At 33.8% G+C, this 23,519-nt stretch overlaps 1 protein-coding gene across 8 annotated transcripts in view; it reads right to left on the bottom strand.

Moving 5' to 3' along the window:
• The window catches only part of CNOT6L (CCR4-NOT transcription complex subunit 6 like), a 110,488-nt gene that overhangs the window by 11,013 nt on the left and 75,956 nt on the right, over positions 1-23,519 (bottom strand). For all 8 annotated transcript variants that reach the window (XM_036852511.1, XM_036852508.1, XM_036852505.1 and 5 more), the window contains 4 exons: positions 18,239-18,307; positions 15,415-15,572; positions 12,789-12,943; positions 1,911-2,062 (listed from right to left, as the gene is read on the bottom strand). In XM_036852511.1, the coding sequence (XP_036708406.1) occupies positions 1,911-2,062; positions 12,789-12,943; positions 15,415-15,572; positions 18,239-18,307 (534 nt within the window). The remainder of the gene's footprint in view (positions 1-1,910; positions 2,063-12,788; positions 12,944-15,414; positions 15,573-18,238; positions 18,308-23,519) is intronic.

Raw genomic sequence — 23,519 nt, 5'->3', positions numbered from 1 at the left:
TAAAGTAAGGCAGAGAATTTGCTATGAATCTGCTACCAAAACAAATTCATACCACACACCCAAAAGAAGTAATGTAAAACTTGAGAATTAGGGAGTAGTGTGCTCTCAAAGTCTGGACATGGGTTTCACACTTGGCTTTATTACTAATTACTAACCTTTATTTCTAATCACTTAGCCATTCATTTGGACAATGAGGTATTCAACTATAAAATCTCTAAGGTTATTTTTCCCCCTAAAATACTGTTTTATAATTCTGTCAAAATAAATATTAACATGGTGGATGAGGATAACACATTAAAAAACTTGCCCTTTCAAAGAGGCCATACGTACCTCTGAAGGGGCAAACTGTGACAATTCAACTCAGTTAACATGTACTGACAGAGAAAAAAAGTGTCCCTAAAGTTCTTAAGGCTCAAAACTCAATATGCACAGTACAATGCCATTTAAATAAAACTATACACATATATGTTAGTAATGTGTAAAGAATGAATAAAAGTTACTCCGAGAGGGTATGAATAAGATGAAGGGACTCTCACGTTTTACTCTATGTACTTTTGTACTGTTGGAATATTAGATACATACAAAATTAACTTCTCTATAGAATTTCTATAAGTATCTCTTAACATTTTCTATTAAAAATATCAACTCTGCAGAAAGACCTGATTTTCTTAGTCTACTATTTTGGTAAAGTTTCCGTCTTACCAAGCTATAATTATCTTTAATGTTGAGTAAAAAAATAACTGAAGTTATCTTTCATATGTGACAGAAATGGTCATTTTTAAAGCAATCTGATCATTCTCTAAGCTCTCTTCTTTTCCTAGGAGTTTCACAGTATCACTTTTGGCTGTAGATTATATGTTCACTATACTAAATATTAAAAACTTGCCCCTTCAAAAAGGCCATAAGCACCTTCTATAATATTAAATTACTCTTCCAGGAGTATAAGAGAGAGGTATTTCAGAATGTGAAAGTTTTAACTATATAATTAGTAATTACTCTTCTGCAAATTAAAAGGAGAGTAAAACTCTAAAAGAAATTCAATGTTCACATTACCAGAAAAAATGGTACCAAACTTTTGAGAAGAATGAGACTGGAAAGGACATAAAAGTCAGTAAAAACGGAGAGGCTAAAAAAGAAGAAGGAATTTAAAATCTCACATCAAAGACTGATTGTCTTTGATGATAGATAAACTGAAGAACAGTGAGAAAAGGAGGTTTGACAGATATGCATGGTCTGAATAATTCAATCAGTACTTAAGGCAAAAATCTTTTCTTCTACAGGTAGTAAGTAAAGAAAAAAAATTTTAAATAAAAGCCCTGATGTTGTCTTGACACCTTCTCCTTGCTCTTACCTAAAATATAGTTAAGTAAACAATGAAATGCTGAAAGGCAGGCAGTAGAGAGGGGAAAAAAAGGTCTGGATATGCAAAGTACATAATGAGTTTCTTACTTTGAAGGAAGCTATAAATATCTAAAGTGGAAAACAAAAGTACCAGGTAGATAAAAGATGCCTCTCTTACCCTGACAACGACTGAGATATAACAAAGAAATTAGAGAAAATGTGCGAAGTACTTAACCTTCAAGACAAAAGATTTCACAGTCAAGAAGCTAAAAATATGGCTAAAAGGAGAACCAAATCATCATAATTTCCAAATTCAGCTTAAAACTATTCTTATTTCAAATAACCTTCTGGAATTAATGGCATAATGAAGATTTTCCTTTTTACAGATTACCTGGCAAGTAATATTCCAAGATATAGATGACGCTTTACACAATTAGTGCTGTTTTCCAGCCTGTCTCCCTCAAATTTTCTCAAAAGACAAGAAAATAACTATGCAATAAATATCAGCAAGACTCGCTGCACTTGAGATGGTGTTTATTTTTTCTAAGAATATTTTAAACTGCACTCACCTGCTCCAAATAGTTCTTTGTGGACCTCTAATACCACAGCGACACCAATATTATCTTTTGTCATCACTCTGTTCAGCATAGCTTCGGATCCATCTGAATTAGCCATTGCCACTTGGTTAAATTCCACTGTATGCTTCTGCACCAATGTAAATCTAAAAGGTACAATGCATTAGTATTATGATATTAGATACTTGGACTATCATGCTAAAAGCCATTAAATGAAGGGAGCACAAGGTATAGATGCTACTCATTGTCTCCCTAGTCACTTTCTAGGTGCAAGGGGCCTTGTGATATAGTTCTGGCCAATGAGAGGAAAAAGGTCTGATTACTGTAGAAACTTTCTTGGAAGTGCCACCTAGCAAAGATGGTGTGTGTGCATGTATGTGTATGTGTGTATTCCTTTACCCTTTTATATCTCTGCCCCTGTGGTGAGAAACAGGAGGGTAAAAGCCCACTCTGAATGGAGAAGCAGCTGAACCAGTTCTGGACTGCCATTTTTGGACTTCTTGTGTGAGAAAATTACTCTCCTCCTACTTCTTTAAGCTACTGCTGGGATTTTCTGGTATTCAAAGGTGAACACAACCTTAACTAAGTCAGCAGATTAATAAGAAAGAACAGCAAGAAGGAGGGGATATGGGGATATATGTATACGTATAGCTGATTCACTTTGTTATACAGCAGAAACTAACACAACAATGTAAAGCAATTATACTCCAATAAAGATGTTAAAAAAAATAAGAAAGAACAGAATAAAATCTACCTACCCTGTTTGCAGTTTTATTCTCACCACATCAAGAAATCTGTCAAGAAAATGCAGGGATACACCCTTATCTCGGCTAAGTCGAAGCCGATTTTTCATCTGGCTTTACTAGAAAGCTGGAATTAGGTGAATGTAAGTGAACAAAGAGAAGATTCTATAAGATGAGGAATGGCTCTCCCTGTGATTATAGCTTCTGCATCTGCACTAATATTTCCTTTCCTTGGTGCCAAAGCAGGTATTCTAGCATTGTAGGATTTATAGAATTGAGTCTAGCACTGTCATTTAATAGCAGTATGACTTTGGTCAAGCCATTTAACCTCTGTCAGCCTAGTTTTATTAGTTTGTGAAGTATTTATAACAACCAAAAAGCTACTAAATATAATGTTCACCTTTCACTAGGTTTTAAGTGGAGAAAAGACATCTTTCTCTTATAAAAGGTCCCCACCCCCATGTTCTCCTAGCTTTGAAAGAGGAAGCCTGCACACATTCCTTCAAAAATACTGACTAACATCTTACTGTGTTGCAGGGCACTGCTAGATGAAATAACACTCCTCTCCTTGCTCCAATTCTGAATGTCTAAGATGCGCTGAGAAGAATAAAGGTCGGGTCATGTGCCTACTTCCTAAGCCAGAGTGATTAAAGGGAGTGCAAGTTTCCACCCTCTACCTTATAAACAGGGGATATTTAAACTGAAACATGAAGGATGAGGAACTACCAAGGTGAAGAATGGAATCAAGAGCATTCCAGGGCTTCCCTGGTGGCGCAGTGGTTGAGAATCTGCCTGCCAATGCAGGGGACATGGGTTCGAGCCCTGGTCTGGGAGGATCCCACATGCCGCGGAGCGACTGGGCCCGTGAGCCACAATTACTGAGCCTGCGCGTCTGGAGCCTGTGCTCCGCAACAAGAGAGGCCACGATAGTGAGAAGCCGGTGCACCGCGATGAAGAGTGGCCTCCGCTTGCCACAACTAGAGAAAGCCCTCGCACAGAAACGAAGACCCAACACAGCCATAAATTAATTAATTAATTAATTAAAAAAAAAAAAAAAGAGCATTCCAGATAGAGGAAGAAGAGAGAGGTCCTGGGTCAGCAAACAACTTTGTACGTTTATAGGTTAGAAAGGAATGGAAGGGTGGAAATGGTGTTGGAGATTAAGAGGAAGAAGACTGAATAGGTTCTAAGCAAGGATATGTTATTATTTGATTTATATTTTTTAAGATCATTGCAGCTGCATTGTAGAGAATAAATTACAGGAGCCAAAGTTCAGGAATTATGAGAACAATTAGAAAGTTTCTGAGGTTGTCTGGATGACAGATGATGGTGGCTTAGACTAAGGCAAGAGAAATAAAGAGAAGTAGGCAGATTCAAAATAAGTTCTACAGATACAATTGATCATCCTCCCTATCAGACTTTTAAAAATGTCTTTAAGCAGTGGAATACCTTTTTCAAACAATTTCTGGTGAGATTCTTATATATAAAACAGATAAAAGCAGTATTACATTTAAATAAATCAATCACTGAAAATGATGAATCTGTTTTGACTATAAAAATTTGAAATCAGAGGGTATAGATGATAATTATAGTCCTATCAGTCTCAGTACCCAGTTTATTTCTCTATTCTGTTTTGGTTACACAGTATTAATAATAAAAATCCTGATTCACACAGACACACAGATACAAGTGGTAAATAACTGACTTTGAACTCAGAAAAAGCACGCAGGCAAAAACTCAATTCAGAGGTCTGCAACAAGTCAACTAAGCAGCGCATCAGGAACATGTTATCAATTTCCAAAGTGTTGAAATTTGATATTTGAAACATCTGAGTGAACATGTTATTTTTAAATTACAGTTTAATTATTTGTATTTAATTTTTGAAATATCTTGTAAATATTAACTCTTAAGGCTTATTTGTAGGAACCTAAGGTTCTGTAGGAAAGTTTGAAAATCCTACTTAATAGTTATATTTTTAATATTGGAATATTTTTCTTCTACCAAAGTCAGGTTATTATTTGGTAGGGGTTCTAATAATTAGATATTCTCTCCCCCCCCATATCTAATATCTAACTATTAGAACTAATATATCTAATTACTAGAATTGTCTAATTATTAGAGAATATCTAATTATTAGAACTGTCTTCCCTAACTAAAATTTGTTTCCCTGTATCTTTCTTCCATCAAAACTAGATCTATATCATTTCTTTCCAGGAATATAGAATTTCTTTTCCATTTGACACTACTTTAAACATCATCCCCAAGTCTTCCCCAGAAAAGAAATCATCAATTCTTTATATGATATATGGTGTAAAACAGTTGTTCATTTGAAAAACTCAAGTTCACCCAAAGGTGCAGTACCTAGAACTGGGCAAAAATGAACTACTGCCTTCCTCATTTTGGACTGTATTTTTGTTAATAAAGACTGAAATTGCACTTGGGAACAGCCATATTATTTATAAGCCAAATAAGTACTAATATATATCTAAAACTTTTTGGTCCTTTTAGCTCTTAAACCAGGTCTCTTCAGTTCTGCATTTATAGATGCTTAAAAACAAACAAGTGAAAAAATGATTTTATTAAGTTACATATGTTTATTATAGAGATTTGGAAATGAGTTAAAAACATAAAGAAAACTTCAAGTCACTTGCAATCTAACACCCCCATCAACAAGTCAATATATTTCCCCAGACTTTTCTCCATGCACGTGCACACAAACATTTTTTATACAATTAGAATAATACTCTAGGTCTATATTAATGAACATTCTACCACGGACATTTCCCTATAAAATACTATATGTTTCAAAAATCAATTTTTATGATTGCATTATAGTCCACTATACAGATTCACCATAATTGAACTATTCTGTGTTGGACATTTACTTCTGATATGAGCTATTATAACTAATGCCGTTACTTATAGTAATTAACATTTAGTTTAGTAATGAACTTTTTTCAGTGTAAATATTCTTCTGTGCTCTCAAATAATTTTACCTCTTCCTCTTTCTTTCCGTTTAACAATCTAAGAGTAGCAGACTTTATTTCTGTTGAGTATCATTTCATGAGCTTCTGCGCATTAGTTCACCCATTCAGATATTAAGGGTACTTGGAAACTACATTCTGTTTTTCCAAAAGATTAAATATCCCTGCCAGCTTTTCAGTTTTTATAAATCTTATATGTATATATATATCTTCTCTTAAACAATCAAAATTCTCAATAGGACAGTACAAATAATAATAAAAATAAAAATAAGGGGTCCGTTATTGAGGATCTACTTTGTATCAAGACCTGTGATAGGTACTTCATACATATTAGTCCTAAAATTTGTTAAAACTTTGCAAAGGGGTGGACATGAAGAGATGCTGCCCAGATTCCTCATCAATCCTTCAGGAATTGCTCCAGTTGCAGAGAGCTGCCTCACCAAGGTCAAGTACTTCTGGGAGTGGCACATATCCAATTACAGATCAAAAGCAAAAGATAAAGGTCTGGGGATTTTGGTCCCTCCTGGGTTAACTCTCACAGGCCATTTCAGCTCTAAAGCTACAGGGTGGGGTCAGCTGAGGCTGTCCAGGTCTGCAGCACAGCTCTACTCTCTATGCTCATTTCTGCTTTTTCCCCTTCCTTTCCACAGTTGTTGATCCCTAATAAACTCCTAAACACCAAAGTAACTTGGAGTCTTCTTTGGAGGAACTCAAATTGCAACAGACAGTATTACTATTACCATTACATGAGGAAAACTGAGGCTCGCAAATTTTTTGGAAAATGAGGTGGTTTATTTGTCCCCAATATATTAGGACTTTTCCTATACACCAATATTCATGCCATCTATTGGGCTGGCCACACAGTCCGTTCGAGTTTTTCTGTAACATCTTATGGAAAAAACCCGAACGAACTTTGTGGCCAACCCAATACTCCTCTAATCATACTCTGGCAAGATATTTTAATACTATGGGGACATGGGATATAATTATATTGATATGGAAACCTAACTAGTTAAGGCACTTTAGTGACTCTCTTGGCTTACCAATCTCCTCCTTACCTGGTCTTAGTCTTTCCACTTTGAAAATAATTCTCCTCAACAGAGACCATGAAAGCAAAATAGAAGTTGCATACCTCTGTTTTTTTCTTGATCGTCAATTAGTGATGGCACAATCCACAAACATATACCCCTTTACAGTGCATACGTTATTTAAAATATCCTCCTCGTTGCCTTAACACTTTCACCCAATTTTCCCTTTTTCTTAATTTTCATGGCAAAGAACATAGGTTCATAAACTCTTTTTTTTTTAACACATACTTGGTTATTGACTTTTTTAATCAAAAAGAAAAAAAAAAAACCCCAAAACAAAAAACACTCCTTTTAAAACTAATCCTGAACAATTACCCGGTTCATTAGATGCCTCCAACTACCCCTCCAACTTTCTTCCTCATTGTTAGTATAATTTATAATTGTATTGCCTTAGTTTTGACTTTTGAAACTTCCCAATCTTCTTGAGGTATCTGCTTTTTAATGTCTTTGGTTTCAAAAAGTTCAGAAAAATAACACCAGTTTTCCTAAATAGAGTACATGTCATTATAACTTACACCTCCCTCCTTGGGGCTTAGAGATACTAAAAGGGTCAGGGTTATATGCTCAATTTTATTATTTCAGCTTCACCAGTAGTTGAAGAACCAAAGAGATAGTTGAGAACTAAGGAAAAGAAAATTCCTTCTTTCCAGTGAGAATTAAATAAGAGCATAGATACACTTCTTGAACCATAAGAACTTTTCAGGGACTCTGCTTTTACAAAATGAGATTTCCAGCACCAGTATAGGGAGTTATAATCTCCTATAACTTATCTTGTGTTTGTGTTTATTTTATACTATATTTATAATACATTTATAAAATAGTAAGAAATAGTTATCCATATTCTATCCATACTACTTTAGAACAATACTATTTCTTACTTTCTCCTCTCCTACCTACAACCAAATAACCTTCACTCTGCTTCTACTTTCTGTTAACTATGACCCTTTCTGATCACATTAAACTCACTCTTAAACCTAAACCAAATAGAAGTTTTTTATTGTATATTCAGTATAAGATGCTATAAAATGTGTTCTTAGGTCCTTTCAAGTAATCATGGGAGTGCCAGAAAACAATCTGCTAGAAAAGGTAAGCTTAGAGAGTGAGATAAATAGGGAAGAAAAGTGGATATTCACCATCCTACCTATATTTGTACAACACTTTTAACCACTAAAAGCACTTTCACATTCTTGATCATTTTAGCCCCATACGAAACCTCTGAAGTTAGGCAGAACAGTTATTATTATCCATACTGGAAAGGTAAAGGAAACTGGCATAAAGCAATAATTTTATGTTTCAGATTAAATTAATGGGAAAGCTAACACTGGAAACCAGAAACCACAATCTCAGATTTTAAAATTCTAAACACAACCACCACCTATGACAGACAAAATTAGTAACTGAGAAACTATTAAGACAGGATTATCACAATAGGTCATTTTGGGACAACACTATAACCTCTGAATGACCTCTTCTCAACCACAAAACCACCTGTCGTAATACAGAAGGAAAAACAAGGACTTGGCCTTACCTGGTACCTCTGAGACAGACAGCAGAGGCAATACAGTAAGGACTAAGCACCATGACAACCTAGTTCCCAGTCCTATTGGAAGAGACTGCCTCTTCACAGTGTAATGGTCACACTGTTCTAAAACTGCTGTTTTCATCTTTCCCTTTCTCACTGATTTGAAACAAAGCATGATCAGATCAGAATTGCTAACCTCAGGAAAAGCAAGTAAGTCTAGTATCTAGATCTGGTTTCAGCTCCATTTTTCAACATTTTGGATTTCTTCAATTTGTGTATCGGGCTCCAAGACTCCATTTCTACTAACTGTTTAGTCTATAGGACAAAACATGGGAAAGAGAAACTTTCTGACTCTAAAAAACTTATCTATAATAACAGTCTCTTCTTACACACACACATAAAATACAGGCCTATATGTATATGTCTGTTTTATAAAATATTTTGGACTGAAGAAAACACCTATTAAGATAAAGGACAGATAAAGGTGATTTCTGGCATCTTATCAACCAAAATTTCTATTTTCTGGTATCTAATTACCCAAAAAAAGATGTTCATAATAACCAAAAGGTGCTACCAAATCTTGAAGTGCCTTCTGAATCCCCAAAGATTAAACTAGAATGAATACAATATAAAGTATAATGTACACAATATAAAATATAATGTATTCTAATTCTCTGAATAATGGTCTGTGTCCAGCCATTACTAAGCAATATACTATCCTTCCATCATGATGGATAAGAGATTTTTATTCTAATATTTTGCTAAAAATAGTGATTATTATAGTTTCCATTTATTGTTACCCATTCTGTACCACTGTTTTCCATGAAGGGAAAAAAATGTCATCAATGAAGATGAGAAATTATCTGATACTCTGGTTTTAGAAGATTAAGACCCTGAGAATGAGTACAGAGAATTGAAGCACTCTTCTACAGCCATCTTTTAACTGTTAGTTTTGTAAATCATATAAATTCTCTTACAAGGTAATACACAAATATGTACAAATGAGAAAATAAGGCCAGAAAGGGTAAGTGACTCATTCAAGATTATACAGCTACATAAAGCAGGAGAATCACCCGGCTTCAAAACAGTCTTTTCTTTGCACTGCATCATTTCTCCAATCTGAAGAAGGAGTAGAAGAAATGCAGCATAGTATACTTTGTGTTAAATTCCAAATAGTTTGGCATTGGATAGATAACATGACCATCAGCAAGTTATTTGGCACTGTTCAAAACAGGTGGAATTTAACAACATATCACACTCAAGGTCTTCATCTGTTCTGGATCCATGTACTATTAGGCAAAAAGTCGAAGAAGGAAAGAAATGCAAATGATGCATCTAAGTATTTCCTATGTATTTATCTCTTAACTAATTTACAGCATTTTTAATAATTCAAGTATCAATTTTCAAATATTTGGTTGTTTAAAGTTTCCTAGACAATTAATAGTTCAAAATCTTAATTACCTCTAGTAAATTATCAAGGCAGTTTAGACTTTCCTCTCAAAACTGTGAAGGGAATGAAAAAAATTTTATGTATTATCATCTTTCAGAAAGAAACAATGGCAAATGGAAAAACAGATTGATATTACACGTCTCAATGTTATCAGTAATTCTTTTTTTAATTATGGTGTTTCAAGGAAATTTGTGCGTGAATACTGGTAACAAATATCAAATTCAAGGCAGTATTTCCCAAATGAGGTAACCTTTTAAGAGGTACAAGTGATATTGGAAGCTGAAACAATAAGTCTAAAGATAAACAACAAGGACATACTATATAGCACAGGGAGCTATACTCAATATTTTGTAATAACCTATATAAGAATCTGGAAAAAAAAATATATATGTAAAACGGGATCACTTTGCTGCACACCTGAAACTAACACAACATTGTAAATCAACTATACTTCAATTAAAAAAAGTAATAAATATTAAAAAAAAAAAAGAAATCTAAAGACACAGTTTAGTACAGTGGTTAAAAGCATTGACTGTGAAGTCAGATAATCTCTATGTCTTGGTTTCCTCATCTATAAAAATGAGGAAACAGCTCTATTCCTACCTCTGAGGATTGCTTTAAAAATTAAATAAGATAATCAGTATAAATAAAAGAAAACGGCCGACATGTAAACACTATGAAAGTAATAGCTATTGTTATTCTAAAATTTGTAAAAAAAAAAAAAATCACTAACCCACTAGAAGAATTTAGCATATCCTGATCTCAAATACTTCAGGGCTGTGTACTAATTATTAAACAATGAAAATCTCTATTAAAAAGTCACAGAAAAGATATGAAAGTAGGTACAAATAAGTGAAAAGAAGGGGCTCAAATAGCTTTCAAATTCACTTAATTCATTTACTTAAAATAACATGCCAGGTTGGTAATAAATAGGCCTGTATCAATAAAAACATTGAAATGATTTGTTATAATAGGCACCAAACAGGAAAATATAGGAAAATAGTCACAGGCATTTAATAGATGATTCCCTATCTAATGTATCAAACCTAAGTTATTAACTACGGGATACAATCTCTATGAGAATCCATACATTTCAGTCTTCTATTGGAGGTTCCTTCAAATTTTCCACTGTAAAACTGGCAGCCTTTATGAGGCAAAAATACACTTCTCTCTTTTCCTCAGGATGATAACCAAAGGAATCTGCCTCTAACCATCTAGTCACTCAGCCAGCGTTCAAGAGATAGCCTTCTATGAAATAATGCCATTTGCAGCAACATGGATGGACTTAAAGATTATCATACTAAGTGAAGTAAGTCAAAAAGAGAAAGACAAATACCTTATGATATCACTTATATGTGGAATCTAAAATATGACACAAATGAACCTATCTAAGAACAGAAACAGACTTACAGACATAGAGAACAGACTTGTGGTTGCCCAGGGGAATGGAAGGGGGAGGGCAGTGGCGGAGAGATTGATTTGGAGTTTAGAGTTAGTAGATGCAAACGGTTATATATATAGAATGGATAAACAAGGTCCTACGGTACAGCACAGAGAACATATCAATATCCGATGATAAACATAATGAAAAAGAATATAAAAAAGAATGTATGTATAGCTGACTCACTTTATTGTAAATCAACTATACTTCAATGAAAATAAATATAAATAAATAGATACATAAAAGAATGAAAGAGTCACATAATAAACTCTTCACAATTCCAAACCAAAAAAAAAAAAAAAAAAGGGAGAGAATAGTCTTCTAAGTGTGGTTACAGCTCTGCACCTCAAGTAGGAAATGCAGTTCCTAAATCCAAGCACACAACATCATAAACCCAGTAGAGAGAAATACTAATATTGCAAAGGATTACAGAAACAGAGAAATATGACAATAATAAAAATATTTCCAGGACACTAATGATTTACGAAGTACCTATCCATTCGTTATCTCCCTTTAATTCTTGTCGCTAACTCTGAACAGATACTCTTTTCCATTTAAACTCAAGAATACTAAAGCACAGAGGTCTCTACAGATTGTTCATGTATTTTTAATAAGCAGTCATCATCTTTTTATCTTTGACTGTATTTTCATCAACTATATTACAGCCCTGAAAAAACAAAGGTCATTTTTCTGTTTTCCATTTCAGGTCATGACCGCTTTCCACTGTCCTGTCCTCAGTCAATCCTTTAACTCCCTAGCTCCATGAGCTCTGTGCGTGTCCTCCCTTATCTATCCTTGCATATCTCCATCTCATATATACCATATTAGATTGTGATTTTCCTACTAGAGCTCTGAGTGGGATAGAAACTATATGTCCTTTGAGTCTATTGTGACTAGCACAGCACTTGTCACAAAGCAAATGCTCAGTAAACATTTAGTGAATGAATGACTAAATAAACATATAGAATGTTAATTTAAAAGATGACAAAGTTCATAAATGAATGATTCTGAAAAGGTCAACTAGCAAAAAAAAATCTACTTTCTTTTTTACACAAAAACTAATATTTTACTTCATGAAAATATATATAGAAATACAGTATCATTCAAGTATATACCCTTTAATATTTTTTAATGTAATTTGGCAAAAAAGCATAAAGAATAATACAGTAAACATTCTTATTTCCAATACGAATCAGTATAAATAAAAACGGCTGACATGTAAAACACTATGAAAGTAATAGCTATTGTTATCCTAAAATTTGTAAAAAAAAAAAAAACAATCACCACCCACTAGAAGATTTAGCATTCCTGACCTCAAATACTTCAGGCTGTGTACTAATTATTAAACAAATGAAAAATCTCTATTAAAAAGTCACAGAAAAGATATGAAAGTAGGTACAAATAAGTGAGAAGAAGGGGCTCAAATAGCTTTCAAATTCACTTAATTCACTTACTTAAAATAACATGCCATGCTGGTAATAAATAGGCCTGTATCAATAAAAACATTGCCTAAGAAATAAAACATTACCAGCAGTTTTAAACTTTTATATTACCTGTCTATTTCAGGGTCAAACCAAAGACAATTTCAAATGTGTGGTAATTAAAGAAATAAGTACACTATTATGCTTCATTTCCTTAACTCACTTTTCTGTTTTGAAGAATATTGCACAACCATCCACATGCTTTCTCTCCTGCTCAGACATGATTTTGGCACGTGACTTTGGAGAAAAAAATCCATCATATCCACGCTCCTTCAATGCTGGCAGAAAGAGAGTGAAGTATTGCTCTGTTTCCACTTCCTGAGACGAAAGAAACATTATCATTGACATGACAGAGGAAAACTAAGATATAAAAACGTGCAGCATTGTGAGTAAGGTGTGACCAAGTTAAAATACTTCACTTAAAAAATATTATCTAAGTACCTTACCTTATTGCTGGCAGCCACCATTTGACAATGGCAGCTTTTTAAAACCTAAGAGAACCAGTAAGTAACGTGATTTTCTCATGCTCACACAGGTAATTGGTCCCAAGTCTCTTGACTCCCAATTTAGAATTCATTCCACTACACTTCACTTCCTCAACTGGTAAATGAACAATGAAAGTTGGTCATATTATAGATTAGGTGGTATGAAATAGCAAATTTTATATTATAAAGAGGTAATTTTAAAAATTATTTCAAATTTCTCAACTGTGGTGGAAAGAAATGATACTCAAGAGTGAGAAGCTTAAGATCTACCAACAAAAAATTCTACTTAAGGAATTTTTAGGTACCTGAATACCAATAATCCAATGGTCTGTGTTGAAGTAGTAATTATTAAGTTAGACCCATAACATATTTTTAACAAATCTTTCCAAATGAAATAATCAAGTGTGAAGATAATGATTTATGTATGCTAATGCTCATAACAACATGATTTTGTAACAGTGAAAATATAAACAGCCTGAATGTCCAACAGTAGGGAAAATGCTAAATCAATTAATATATATTCATATAATTGGCTTTGAGGAATTTTAGTAACATGGAAAGTGTATTAAGTGCAATAAACAAGAAACAAAATACATCAATGGTGTGATCTCTATTTTGAAAACATATCTGTACATATCTGTAAATAAATAGGCAAGTGAATTTTTTTAAGAGTGTACAAGAAATACTTCAGAAGTTTTAACCCAGCAACTATATTTGGGATATGGGATTAGGTGTTTTCCTCCATTATTCTTTATATTTTTTCAAAATTTCCAACTTCTCTAGAATGAACACTTTATAATATAATATTACTTTAAATATGTTCTTACTATAATAAGAACATATTTTTAAAATTATGATGCTTTTTTTTAATATTTTGGGCTTTGTGGTCCATTTTCTATCTTTATTTATTTATTTATTTATTTATTTATTTATTTATTTATGGCTGAGTTGGGTCTTTGTTTCTGTGCGAGGGCTTTCTCTAGTTGTGGCAAGTGGGGGCCACTCTTCATCGCGGTGCGCAGGCCTCTCATTATCGCGGCCTCTCTTGTTGCGGAGCACAGGCTCCACGGCATGTGGGATCTTCCCAGACCAGGGCTCGAACCCATGTCCCCTGCATTGGCAGGCAGATTCTCAACCACTGCGCCACTAGGGAAGCCCCATATGATGCTTTTATACTTCATACTACACTTTACTTCTGAATCAAAAGGAGGACAATTAAGTAACTACAACAAGCCTATGCTTATTTGCCTCCTCCTCCCCCCAATTTTGTGTCAGTTGTCAGTGTTTAAAACAAAATTTAATTTCTGAAGACTTCTTGTTATTTCCTAGGAAGTCAAATGAACCATGGATAATAACACAAATATAAATAAGCTGTTCTAGTACAAAAAAATTATTATAAAAAGTAATAGCTTTCTTAAGCTATGCTGAAAAGGAGGTATGACATTATAACACTTAAAATTTTTAAATACCTTTAAGCATTTAATATGCTTTGAAAGTTGCTAAGGAAAAAGTACTAAAAACTACACATAAACCTTTTTGGCCATTCATTAGCTGAGTGCTGAAAAGAAGCAATAAGACAAATATTTCAATGGAAAGGTACTTTGTCCGTTAAATTCATTATAAAGTATCTAGATTTCTGAGGTTGCTTTTAAAATAAGGCAAAAATGCATGATTTATAGCACAATATTTTTAAATGTTTAAAATGCTTATCACTGGGACTTCCCTGGTGGTCCAGTGGTTAAAACTTCACCTTCCAATGCAGGGGGTGCGGGTGCAATCCCTGGGTGGGATCCCTATTCAGGGAACTAAGATCCCGCATGCCTCGTGGCCAAAAAAACCAAAACAGAAGCAACATTGTAACAAATTCAATAAAGACTTTAAAAATGGCCCACATCAAAAAACAAATGTTTATCATTAAAGAACAACGGTGGGCAAGTAATTCTGTTTTACAGAACCCATGATAAGTTAAATTTATAAACCTTAGAGATGCAATATTCTGCAGTTTTCTCTTTCGGCAATACCAACGATTTGTTCATAAAATGAATTAACATGAATAGTGTGGTGAGATTACTTTCATGTAAGAAAATAGTAAATGAGTATAAGTTGGTGGCTACACTTAGCAAAACAGTTTCACTGTAGAAATATCTGAAGTGCTTATTAAAATTGTCCTTTTTTTTTTTAAGAGGAAAGAAAATAATTGCTTTGGGTTTTCCTTCGAACACAGGAACTCTCCCAAAAGTAAGGTCTTCTATAATTTTTAGGTTCACCTTTAAGTTAAAGACAATTTAATTTCTATAGTGTTACCTGAAGACTAATGATATCTGCGTCACAGTTAACAATTTCTTCCATAATTCCCTTTTTCCTGTATTCCCAGTTTAATGCCCAGGATGGGCAATAGCCATATAGCTGCCGGGTGGCGTATTTATCACATAACACATTGTAACACATAACCGTGAATGATGCTAAGAAGTGGGAGAAAAAAACAACAGACAAAAGGGAGAAAATTAGGCAATGTTTTCTAAAGCAATATCACATATACACCTACACAAGCACACGTGCCACACAAACATACCCCAAATATCTTCATCGTGAAATGCCTTGGGCAAGATTCCGTTAAACTGTACCTACAAAACTTCACTGGAATCCATCACACCAAAGTTCTTTTACCAGAATTAGACTAATACTTCATACTTGTGATTTTTTAGAATATTTTAATAAATAAAAATTCAACTTTTAAATCAGAATACTATTTTTTGCACATAATTTACTGAGCAAAACTTTTCTCTATAAATGGAATAAAAGTAAATTTTAATTTCTTTCTCGTTAAAAGGCTCTAATTTCATTAACTTGTATTAACAAAATATCCATACTTAATACTTTTTTGGGCCTCTTACTGCTCTCACTGCTCTGAGCCAGAAGAATATGGACTAACAAAGTTCAGTCATAAGAGAATCCTTTTTTACCAAATCAAATGTTCATTTCTAAAACTAAATTCTCATTTTAAAATGCCTATAAAAGGACTACAAGCAAACTAATAGGAAAACGCAGCTTGTATCCCTGCTACTCAAAAATGTGCTCTAAGTACCAGCAGCATCAGTTATCACCTAGGAACTCAGTACTGAAGAATTTCTGGCTCACAAGACTTAATGAATTGGAACCTGCAATTTTAACAAAATCCCCAGGTGATTCATATGCACATGCACACCAGTTTGAAAAGCCCTGATTTTTATCATTAATTCTCTATCCTGGCTGTCCATTAGAATCAGTTTGTAGAACTTTTTAAAAAAAAATGCTGATACTCAGCGCCCTACTCCAGACTAATTAAGTTAGTATATTAGGATTTGGGTATTAATATTTTTAAAAAGCATCCCAGGTGATTATAATGGGCAGACACAGTTGAGAATCAAGTACTTAATAAAAGGTGAGGAATCCAAGAATGAAGTAACACTTGACTGAAGTTGATTCAAAGTCAGATGATGGGAAAGGTATTAAGAGAAACTTAGTTCAGCAGTCCCCTGGAAATCTGACTGGTGGCCATTTTGTATACTGGTACCTCTTTTCACTATCTGGGATTAATTCTTACATAGTTTAATTACCATTATAGTTTTGTGGCTATAAATCACCCATAACCATTGTTAGTTATTATACACATCTCCCTATGCATCAGAAGTAAAAGGCATTTTTAATATCTTTTTTTTTTTGTAGCACTGATTCTACTCATGGAAGTCAGACATCCCAAGAAAAATCCATAGTGGTTTTTCAATAAGGAAAACCCAAGAACACATTACTTGAGACTTTAACAACTAATAAAAACTTGTTTCTGTTGTTCCTCTTCTTAATGGAAATGAAGGTATGTGATATTAGGAAAGATCTTCTTCAAGATTATGTTAACTCGTGCTCAGAAAGGGATCACTTTGAAGAACTAGAAAATGGTGTTTTTAATATCATTTTAATACCAGAAAGGGAACAATTAATTACACATTAAGGAAGGCTAAACATAAAATAAATCTGCCTAACTTAAGGCTTTGTAGAAAAACTGAGGTGTTCGTTTTACTCAGACCATCAAGGTGAATCCTGATAACAGAAGTGTTATTCTTGATAACACTGATACAGTACCTCTTAGAACAGGCTGATACTATGGCTCCAGAGTGTGGTGGTTTTAAAATTATTACCTCTAGAAGATACAGAAATGTACTGATATGATAATATTTCTCAGTGTTATTAAAATATAAATAGAACCATGAACACGTTACACTTCCCACATCGCCTGATACCTAAGCAAATGATTTTTTCTGAATCCTTCCACTTCTTACCTTAAACTAAAAAAAAAAAATAAGACGGGCTTTATATTGTTGTAAAAGTACATAATAAATTCTGTGGTTTACCCTTTAAAAATTAAGTATCGGTATTCAGTGATTGGTTTACCTTCATATTAAAACAGTAAAATTTTCATTTTTAAAACAAAATTAGGTATCATGAAAACTATCACTTGTGATTAAGAGGAATATTAATTCATAACAACTTATTTTAAGCAGAATTCCCAATCATAAAATGTCTAATAAGCAGTAAGAAGCCCTATAAATGTCAAATCATCATTGGTCTGCACCAAAAGATAAAGGTTTATATTTCCTACATTACTGCAGTTCTAGAAATGCTAAATCATATAATTAAACTGCTCAAATCTTCACTCTATATCATTTCTATACCCTTGGCCTGGTATCATATTTTGTTTCCAATATAGTAAATTTGACTCAGTCTAAATTATCCTTCTACAAGCGTTATCAGCCTACCCACTCAAGAAAGATAAAGTATCTAAGTAGTTCAAAATTCTTCAGAAGAAAATTCATTACTACTCATTTTTCTTAAATCACCAAACCCTATGTGAAGATGCCATTTGGAAAGCTCTATTACAAGAAATAATTTTAAAACCAAGAGCTGCATCATTGTGAAAGGTATGAGATTCCTGTACATAAGCCTTAGAGTAGACTTTTAAGTCTATTGATCAGTATTTTTAAACGCATCTACTTAGGGGAGGTAAAATGAAGGCCTGCCAATTTTATCACAAAGTCCAAATGGCATTTCAAGTATATCTGAGAAAAGTCAAGGAAGAATAAGAAAAACTATTTACCTGATGGCAGAATTTGGTCTCGTTCTTTTAATGTAATCCATGGCCTCGGAGGAAGCTGCTCTGGATGAACTGGAAAAAATGTATATTCTTTTAAACATATTTTCATATCTTTCTAAAATCAGTATCATTTGCTTTATAATGTCAAATCAGCTTCTGTTTTCTCTTCAGCTATAATGCCCCACAAACTGACTTAAAAATATAGTACTGAAATATAATGAAGATTTAGAAGCTGAAGGAAGTTGACGAAGGGTTCTGCATAAAACACGTAACTAATATCCAAAAAGAACATGAGGAAATTCATTAGTGGCATTTATACTTACACAGTATTTATAAAAAAGTACCTATTTAAAACCTTAAGTAAAGGTTGCTTCCATGTCCTGGCTATTGCAAATAGTGCTGCAATGAACACTGTGGTACCTGACTTTTTTTGAATTATGGTTTTCTCAGGGTATATGCCCAGTAGTGGGATTGCTGGGTTACATGGTAGTTCTGTTTTTAGTTTTTTAAGGAACCTCCATACTGTTCTCCATAGTGCTGTATCAATTTACATCCACCAACAGTGCAAGAGGGTTCCCTTTTCTCCACACCCTCTCCAGCACTTTTTTTTTTTTTTTCAGCATTTATTTTTTGTATATTTTTTGATGATGGCCATTCTGACCGGTGTGAGGTGATACCTCACTGTAGTTTTGATTTGCATTTCTCTAATGATTAGTGATGTTGAGCATCCTTTCATGTGTTCGTTGGCAATCTGTATATCTTCTTTGGAGAAATGTCTATTTAGGTCTTCTGCTCATTTTTGGATTGGGTTGTTTGTTTTTTTGATATTGAGCTGCATGAGCTGCTTCTATATTTTGGAGATTAATCCTTTGTCAGTTGCTTGTTTGCAAATATTTTCTCCCATTCTGAGGGTTATCTTTTCGTCTTGTTTATGGTTTCCTTTGCTATGCAAAAGCTTTTAAGTTTCATTAGGTCCCATTTGTTTATTTTTATTTTTATTTCCATTTCTCTAAGAGGTGGGTCAAAAAGGATCTTGCTGTGATTTATGTCACAGAATGTTCTGCCTATGTTTTCCTCTAAGAGTTTTATAGTGTCTAAAGGCAGGACAGGAATAAAGACGCAGACACAGAGAATGCACTTGAGGACACGGGGAGGGGGAAGGGTAAAACTGGGACGAAATGAGAGAGTAGCACTGACATATATACACTACCAAATGTAAAACAGATAGCTAGTGGGAAGCAGCTGCATCGCACAGGGAGATCAGCTGGGTGCTTTGTGACCACCTAGAGGGGTGGGATAGGGAGAGTGGGAGGGAGACGCAAAAGGGAGGGGACATGGGGATATATGTACACATATAGCTGATTCACTTTGCTATACAGCAGAAACTAACACAACATTGTACAGCAATTATACGCCAATAAAGATGTTAAAAGAAAAAAAAAAAAACTTAAGATGTTATGTCTTAATTACACATGTAAATTGTGTTGACCCAGCCTTGTTTCCAGCTGGAAAATCAAAGCTATGTGAAGTTTCGACACACTGATGAACAAAATATTCAAATATTTTTAAAATAGAAAAAAACAAATATGCATGCATAATAAAAATTACTGAATTTTCTAACAGGGCTTTCATTTCCTAATTTTAACTCTTTCTCTCTTTCATAATGTCAATGCAAAGCAAGAGATTAGAGCTACATTATACAGAAAAAAAGAAGGCACTGGCTAAACATTAATTGCTCAGATATGATTGTCAATACTATGGAACTAAATGTTACCAAACTATAAGATGAAAGAAAATTACTAAGTTAAGATTTAACTTCCTCTTTTTCTTCTCCCTTTTAAACACATTTGCAGTTACAGAACAATTTGATTAGAGGTTGCAGATTTACCCAGGGAATTAGTGGATAAGAAATGTATTCCTTTAAAACAAAAACACTCCATCATCATCCAGCCACAGATATTTTGACCACAGTATCCAAGACCTTTAAAAAAGTTTCACTTTACTAATCATTTTGATGTTCTGAAGTCTACCTAAAGGATGCCTGTTTTAGCAGCCATGCTTTTCACAAAGTGAAATGAATGTTATTTTGCACAGTCCATATGAAGGTCATCATAAGATGACAAACAAACCATCCAGCTGGTTCAACACATTGAATCCTGGAAAATAATCATGCCTGCTAGGAGTGCCACGCCAGAATCTTGGCAACTATCTCAAAAAATGGAAAGCTCATTATATAAATATAATGAAGAGTAAACAAGGAACTTTTTAGCTGCTGGGATCCTTATTAGCAAATAGTTAAAAATTCAGAAAGCACAAAAAATATCAAAATAAGACAAGTAAGGTGATGTCAACATTCTGACACTTCCCATATCTTAACTGATACAGCACAATATATCAGTGTAAGTAAAACGTATAATATTCCCCAACAACAACCAAAGAACAAAAACATAGGAAAAGATACTCTATCTCACCAGTAACCGGGAAACATTAAAAAATGAGATAGCATGTCTTTATCCAGATTGACAAAAAAAATTTTTAACTTTACTAATATCCAGGGTTGGTGAAGGTGATAAGAAACAGATACTTGCATGTACAACTGGTGGGAATACAAACTGGTACAGCTATCTGGGAGGACAAACTGGCATCATCTTTTAAAATTTAAAACATTCATGTCCCTGTGACCCAGCAATTCTATTTCTTGGGATCAGCCCTATCTGCTTAAAGCAGCATTCAAATATATATTCATTATGCCACTGTTTATAATAGCAAAAGCAATGGTAAATGGTTATTATCCATTTCACAGAAGTCTATGCTACAGTTTAAAAGAAAAAAGATATATGTGTGCTAAAGTGGAAAGGTATATAAGAAATACTGTTGAGTGAGAAAAAAAGTAGAAAAATATATGATACATTTTAATTAAATAATAAGATACATTATAACAATAGGATAGATTTTATTAGAAAAAAGTTTAAAACACACATGCAAAGTAATACCATAAAATTTCTACTGGTATAATTTTTATATGTAATGTCTATAGACATGTCTACAAGGATACACACCCAACTTACAAGTGTGTTTACTTACACGGAGGGGAGTGGAATTAAAGGTAGTGGTCAAAGGAAAATCTAGTCTTAACCGGAATTTAAGTATTTCTTCCAAGGAGAATAATATATTCATGTGTGGCACATACTTAAAATTGACTTTTTTCAAAGATAAAATTGCATAGCCAATGATACGACAAAGGAGAGGAATACAGAGTTATATGGGCCAACTATCAAATCAGATAAAGACTGTTTAATAGATAAATCTATATGGTCCTAGACACAGCACCAGGATTTGGATCAAAATTGAAGATAAGTCTATTCTCATTATGAAGAGAAGAAACAGCAGTTGACATCTTAATACGTCTTTCAGCATCATACCTATAATGTGATAAAACAATTCTCCCATTTTTATCTCCCACACATGCCACACTAAGTGCGAGACAGCCCTGAAGCCACCAGGAATAGACCCAGGGTGGCGAGGCATGCAAGGAAAGTTCTGATTTCCCACACCTCCCAGTGGCTGGCAGCACTGGGCCTGGTCTCCCCACAGAGAGGGTGCCAGCTGAGCCTGGGAGGAACAACAGAACCTACAGGCTAAACCTAAATTGGCTGCCTGCTACTGAGGTTTTTAAAAGGTCATGAATCTCCTAACAGAATATTCAAAATATCCAGGGCACAACTGAAAATCACTGGTCATACCAAAGACCAGGAAAATCACAACTTAAGTGAGAAAAGACTACCAACAGACAACAACACAGAGATGATTCAGATGTTGAAATTATCTGACAGAAATTTTAGAGCAGCCATCATAGAGCTGCTACAAAAAGTAATTACAAATTCTCTTGAAAACTGAAAAAATAGAAAACCCAAGCAAATAAGTGGAAGGGCACAATAATAACGATAACCAAAGATAAAATGATTGGATTTGAGAACAAATCAAGAGAATTTACTCAATAGGAACAATAAAAAGAAAACTGAAAAAAAAAATGAACAGAGCTTGAGGAACCTGTGGGACTATAACAGAAGATCTAAGATTCATATCATCAGAGTTCAGAAAGAGAATGTAGACTTAAAAGTATTCTAAGAGATAATGAGTAAAAATTCTCAAATTTAATAAACAACATAAATCTACAAGTTTAAGAAGATGTGCAAACTTCAAACAGAATAAACCCAAAGTAACCCACACCAAACCACGTCATAATGAAACTGCTAAAAATTAAAGACAAAAATCCCAAAAACCTCAGAGAAATGACACATTACCTAAAGGGGAACAATAGTCTCTTTTCTAAAACCATGGTGCCAGAGGAAGTGATAAAGTGCTAAAAGAATAGAACTGTCAACCTCAAATTCTGTGTCCAGCAGAACTTTCCTTCCTAAATCAAGGAAAAATAAAGATGTTATCAAAGGAAAACTACAAGACTTTGTTGCTAGCAGACCAGCCCTTAAAGAATGACTAGAGGAAGCTCTCTAAACAGAAAGAACATAACAGAAGAAATGGAACATCAAAATGGAAGGAACAGAGAATGACTAATATTAAGGATAAATATAACAGATTAACCTTCTCCGCATAAGCTTCTTAAATCGTATTTGACGGCTGAAGCAAAATTTGTAATGCCTGTGTGGTACTTAGTACAGGTAGAGGAAATACTAGGGACAATAATATTTTAAAAGTGGGGAGGGTGAAGGGACACAAATGGAAGTAGGGCAACAATAATTCACTTAAAGTGATAAGACACCATTATCAATAGACTGTGGTATGTATGTAATTGTGATATCTAAAGTAACGACTAAGAAAACTATACAAGACAATATACTCTAAAACAGCATAAATAAAACAAGATGGAATCTTAAAAAAATGTTTAAGTAACCCACAAGAAACCAAGAAAAGATAAATGAAGGAGAAACAAAGGAAACAAACAGAATACAAGTATCAAAATGGCTGATTCAAGTTCTACATATCAATAATTATTTTATATGTACATGGTCTAATAAATACACAAATTAAATGAGTGGAATCTTGGCAGAGTAGATAAAAATCATGACATAAAAGTCAACTGTACACTAATACAAGAAATTCACTTCACATACACATAGTGAAGCTGAATCTAAGAGTATGTAAACATTAAACAAACCAAAAAGAAGCAGAGTGGTTATGTTCACATCAGATAAAGTAGACTTAAGAGCAAAAAAGATACTAGGAACAAGGGAGGTTATTACACAATGATAAAAAGATCAATTCA

Source organism: Balaenoptera musculus, chromosome 5 (assembly GCF_009873245.2).
Source record: "Balaenoptera musculus isolate JJ_BM4_2016_0621 chromosome 5, mBalMus1.pri.v3, whole genome shotgun sequence".
NCBI lineage: Eukaryota > Metazoa > Chordata > Mammalia > Artiodactyla > Balaenopteridae > Balaenoptera > Balaenoptera musculus.
This window is presented reverse-complemented; position numbering and strand designations above follow the sequence as displayed.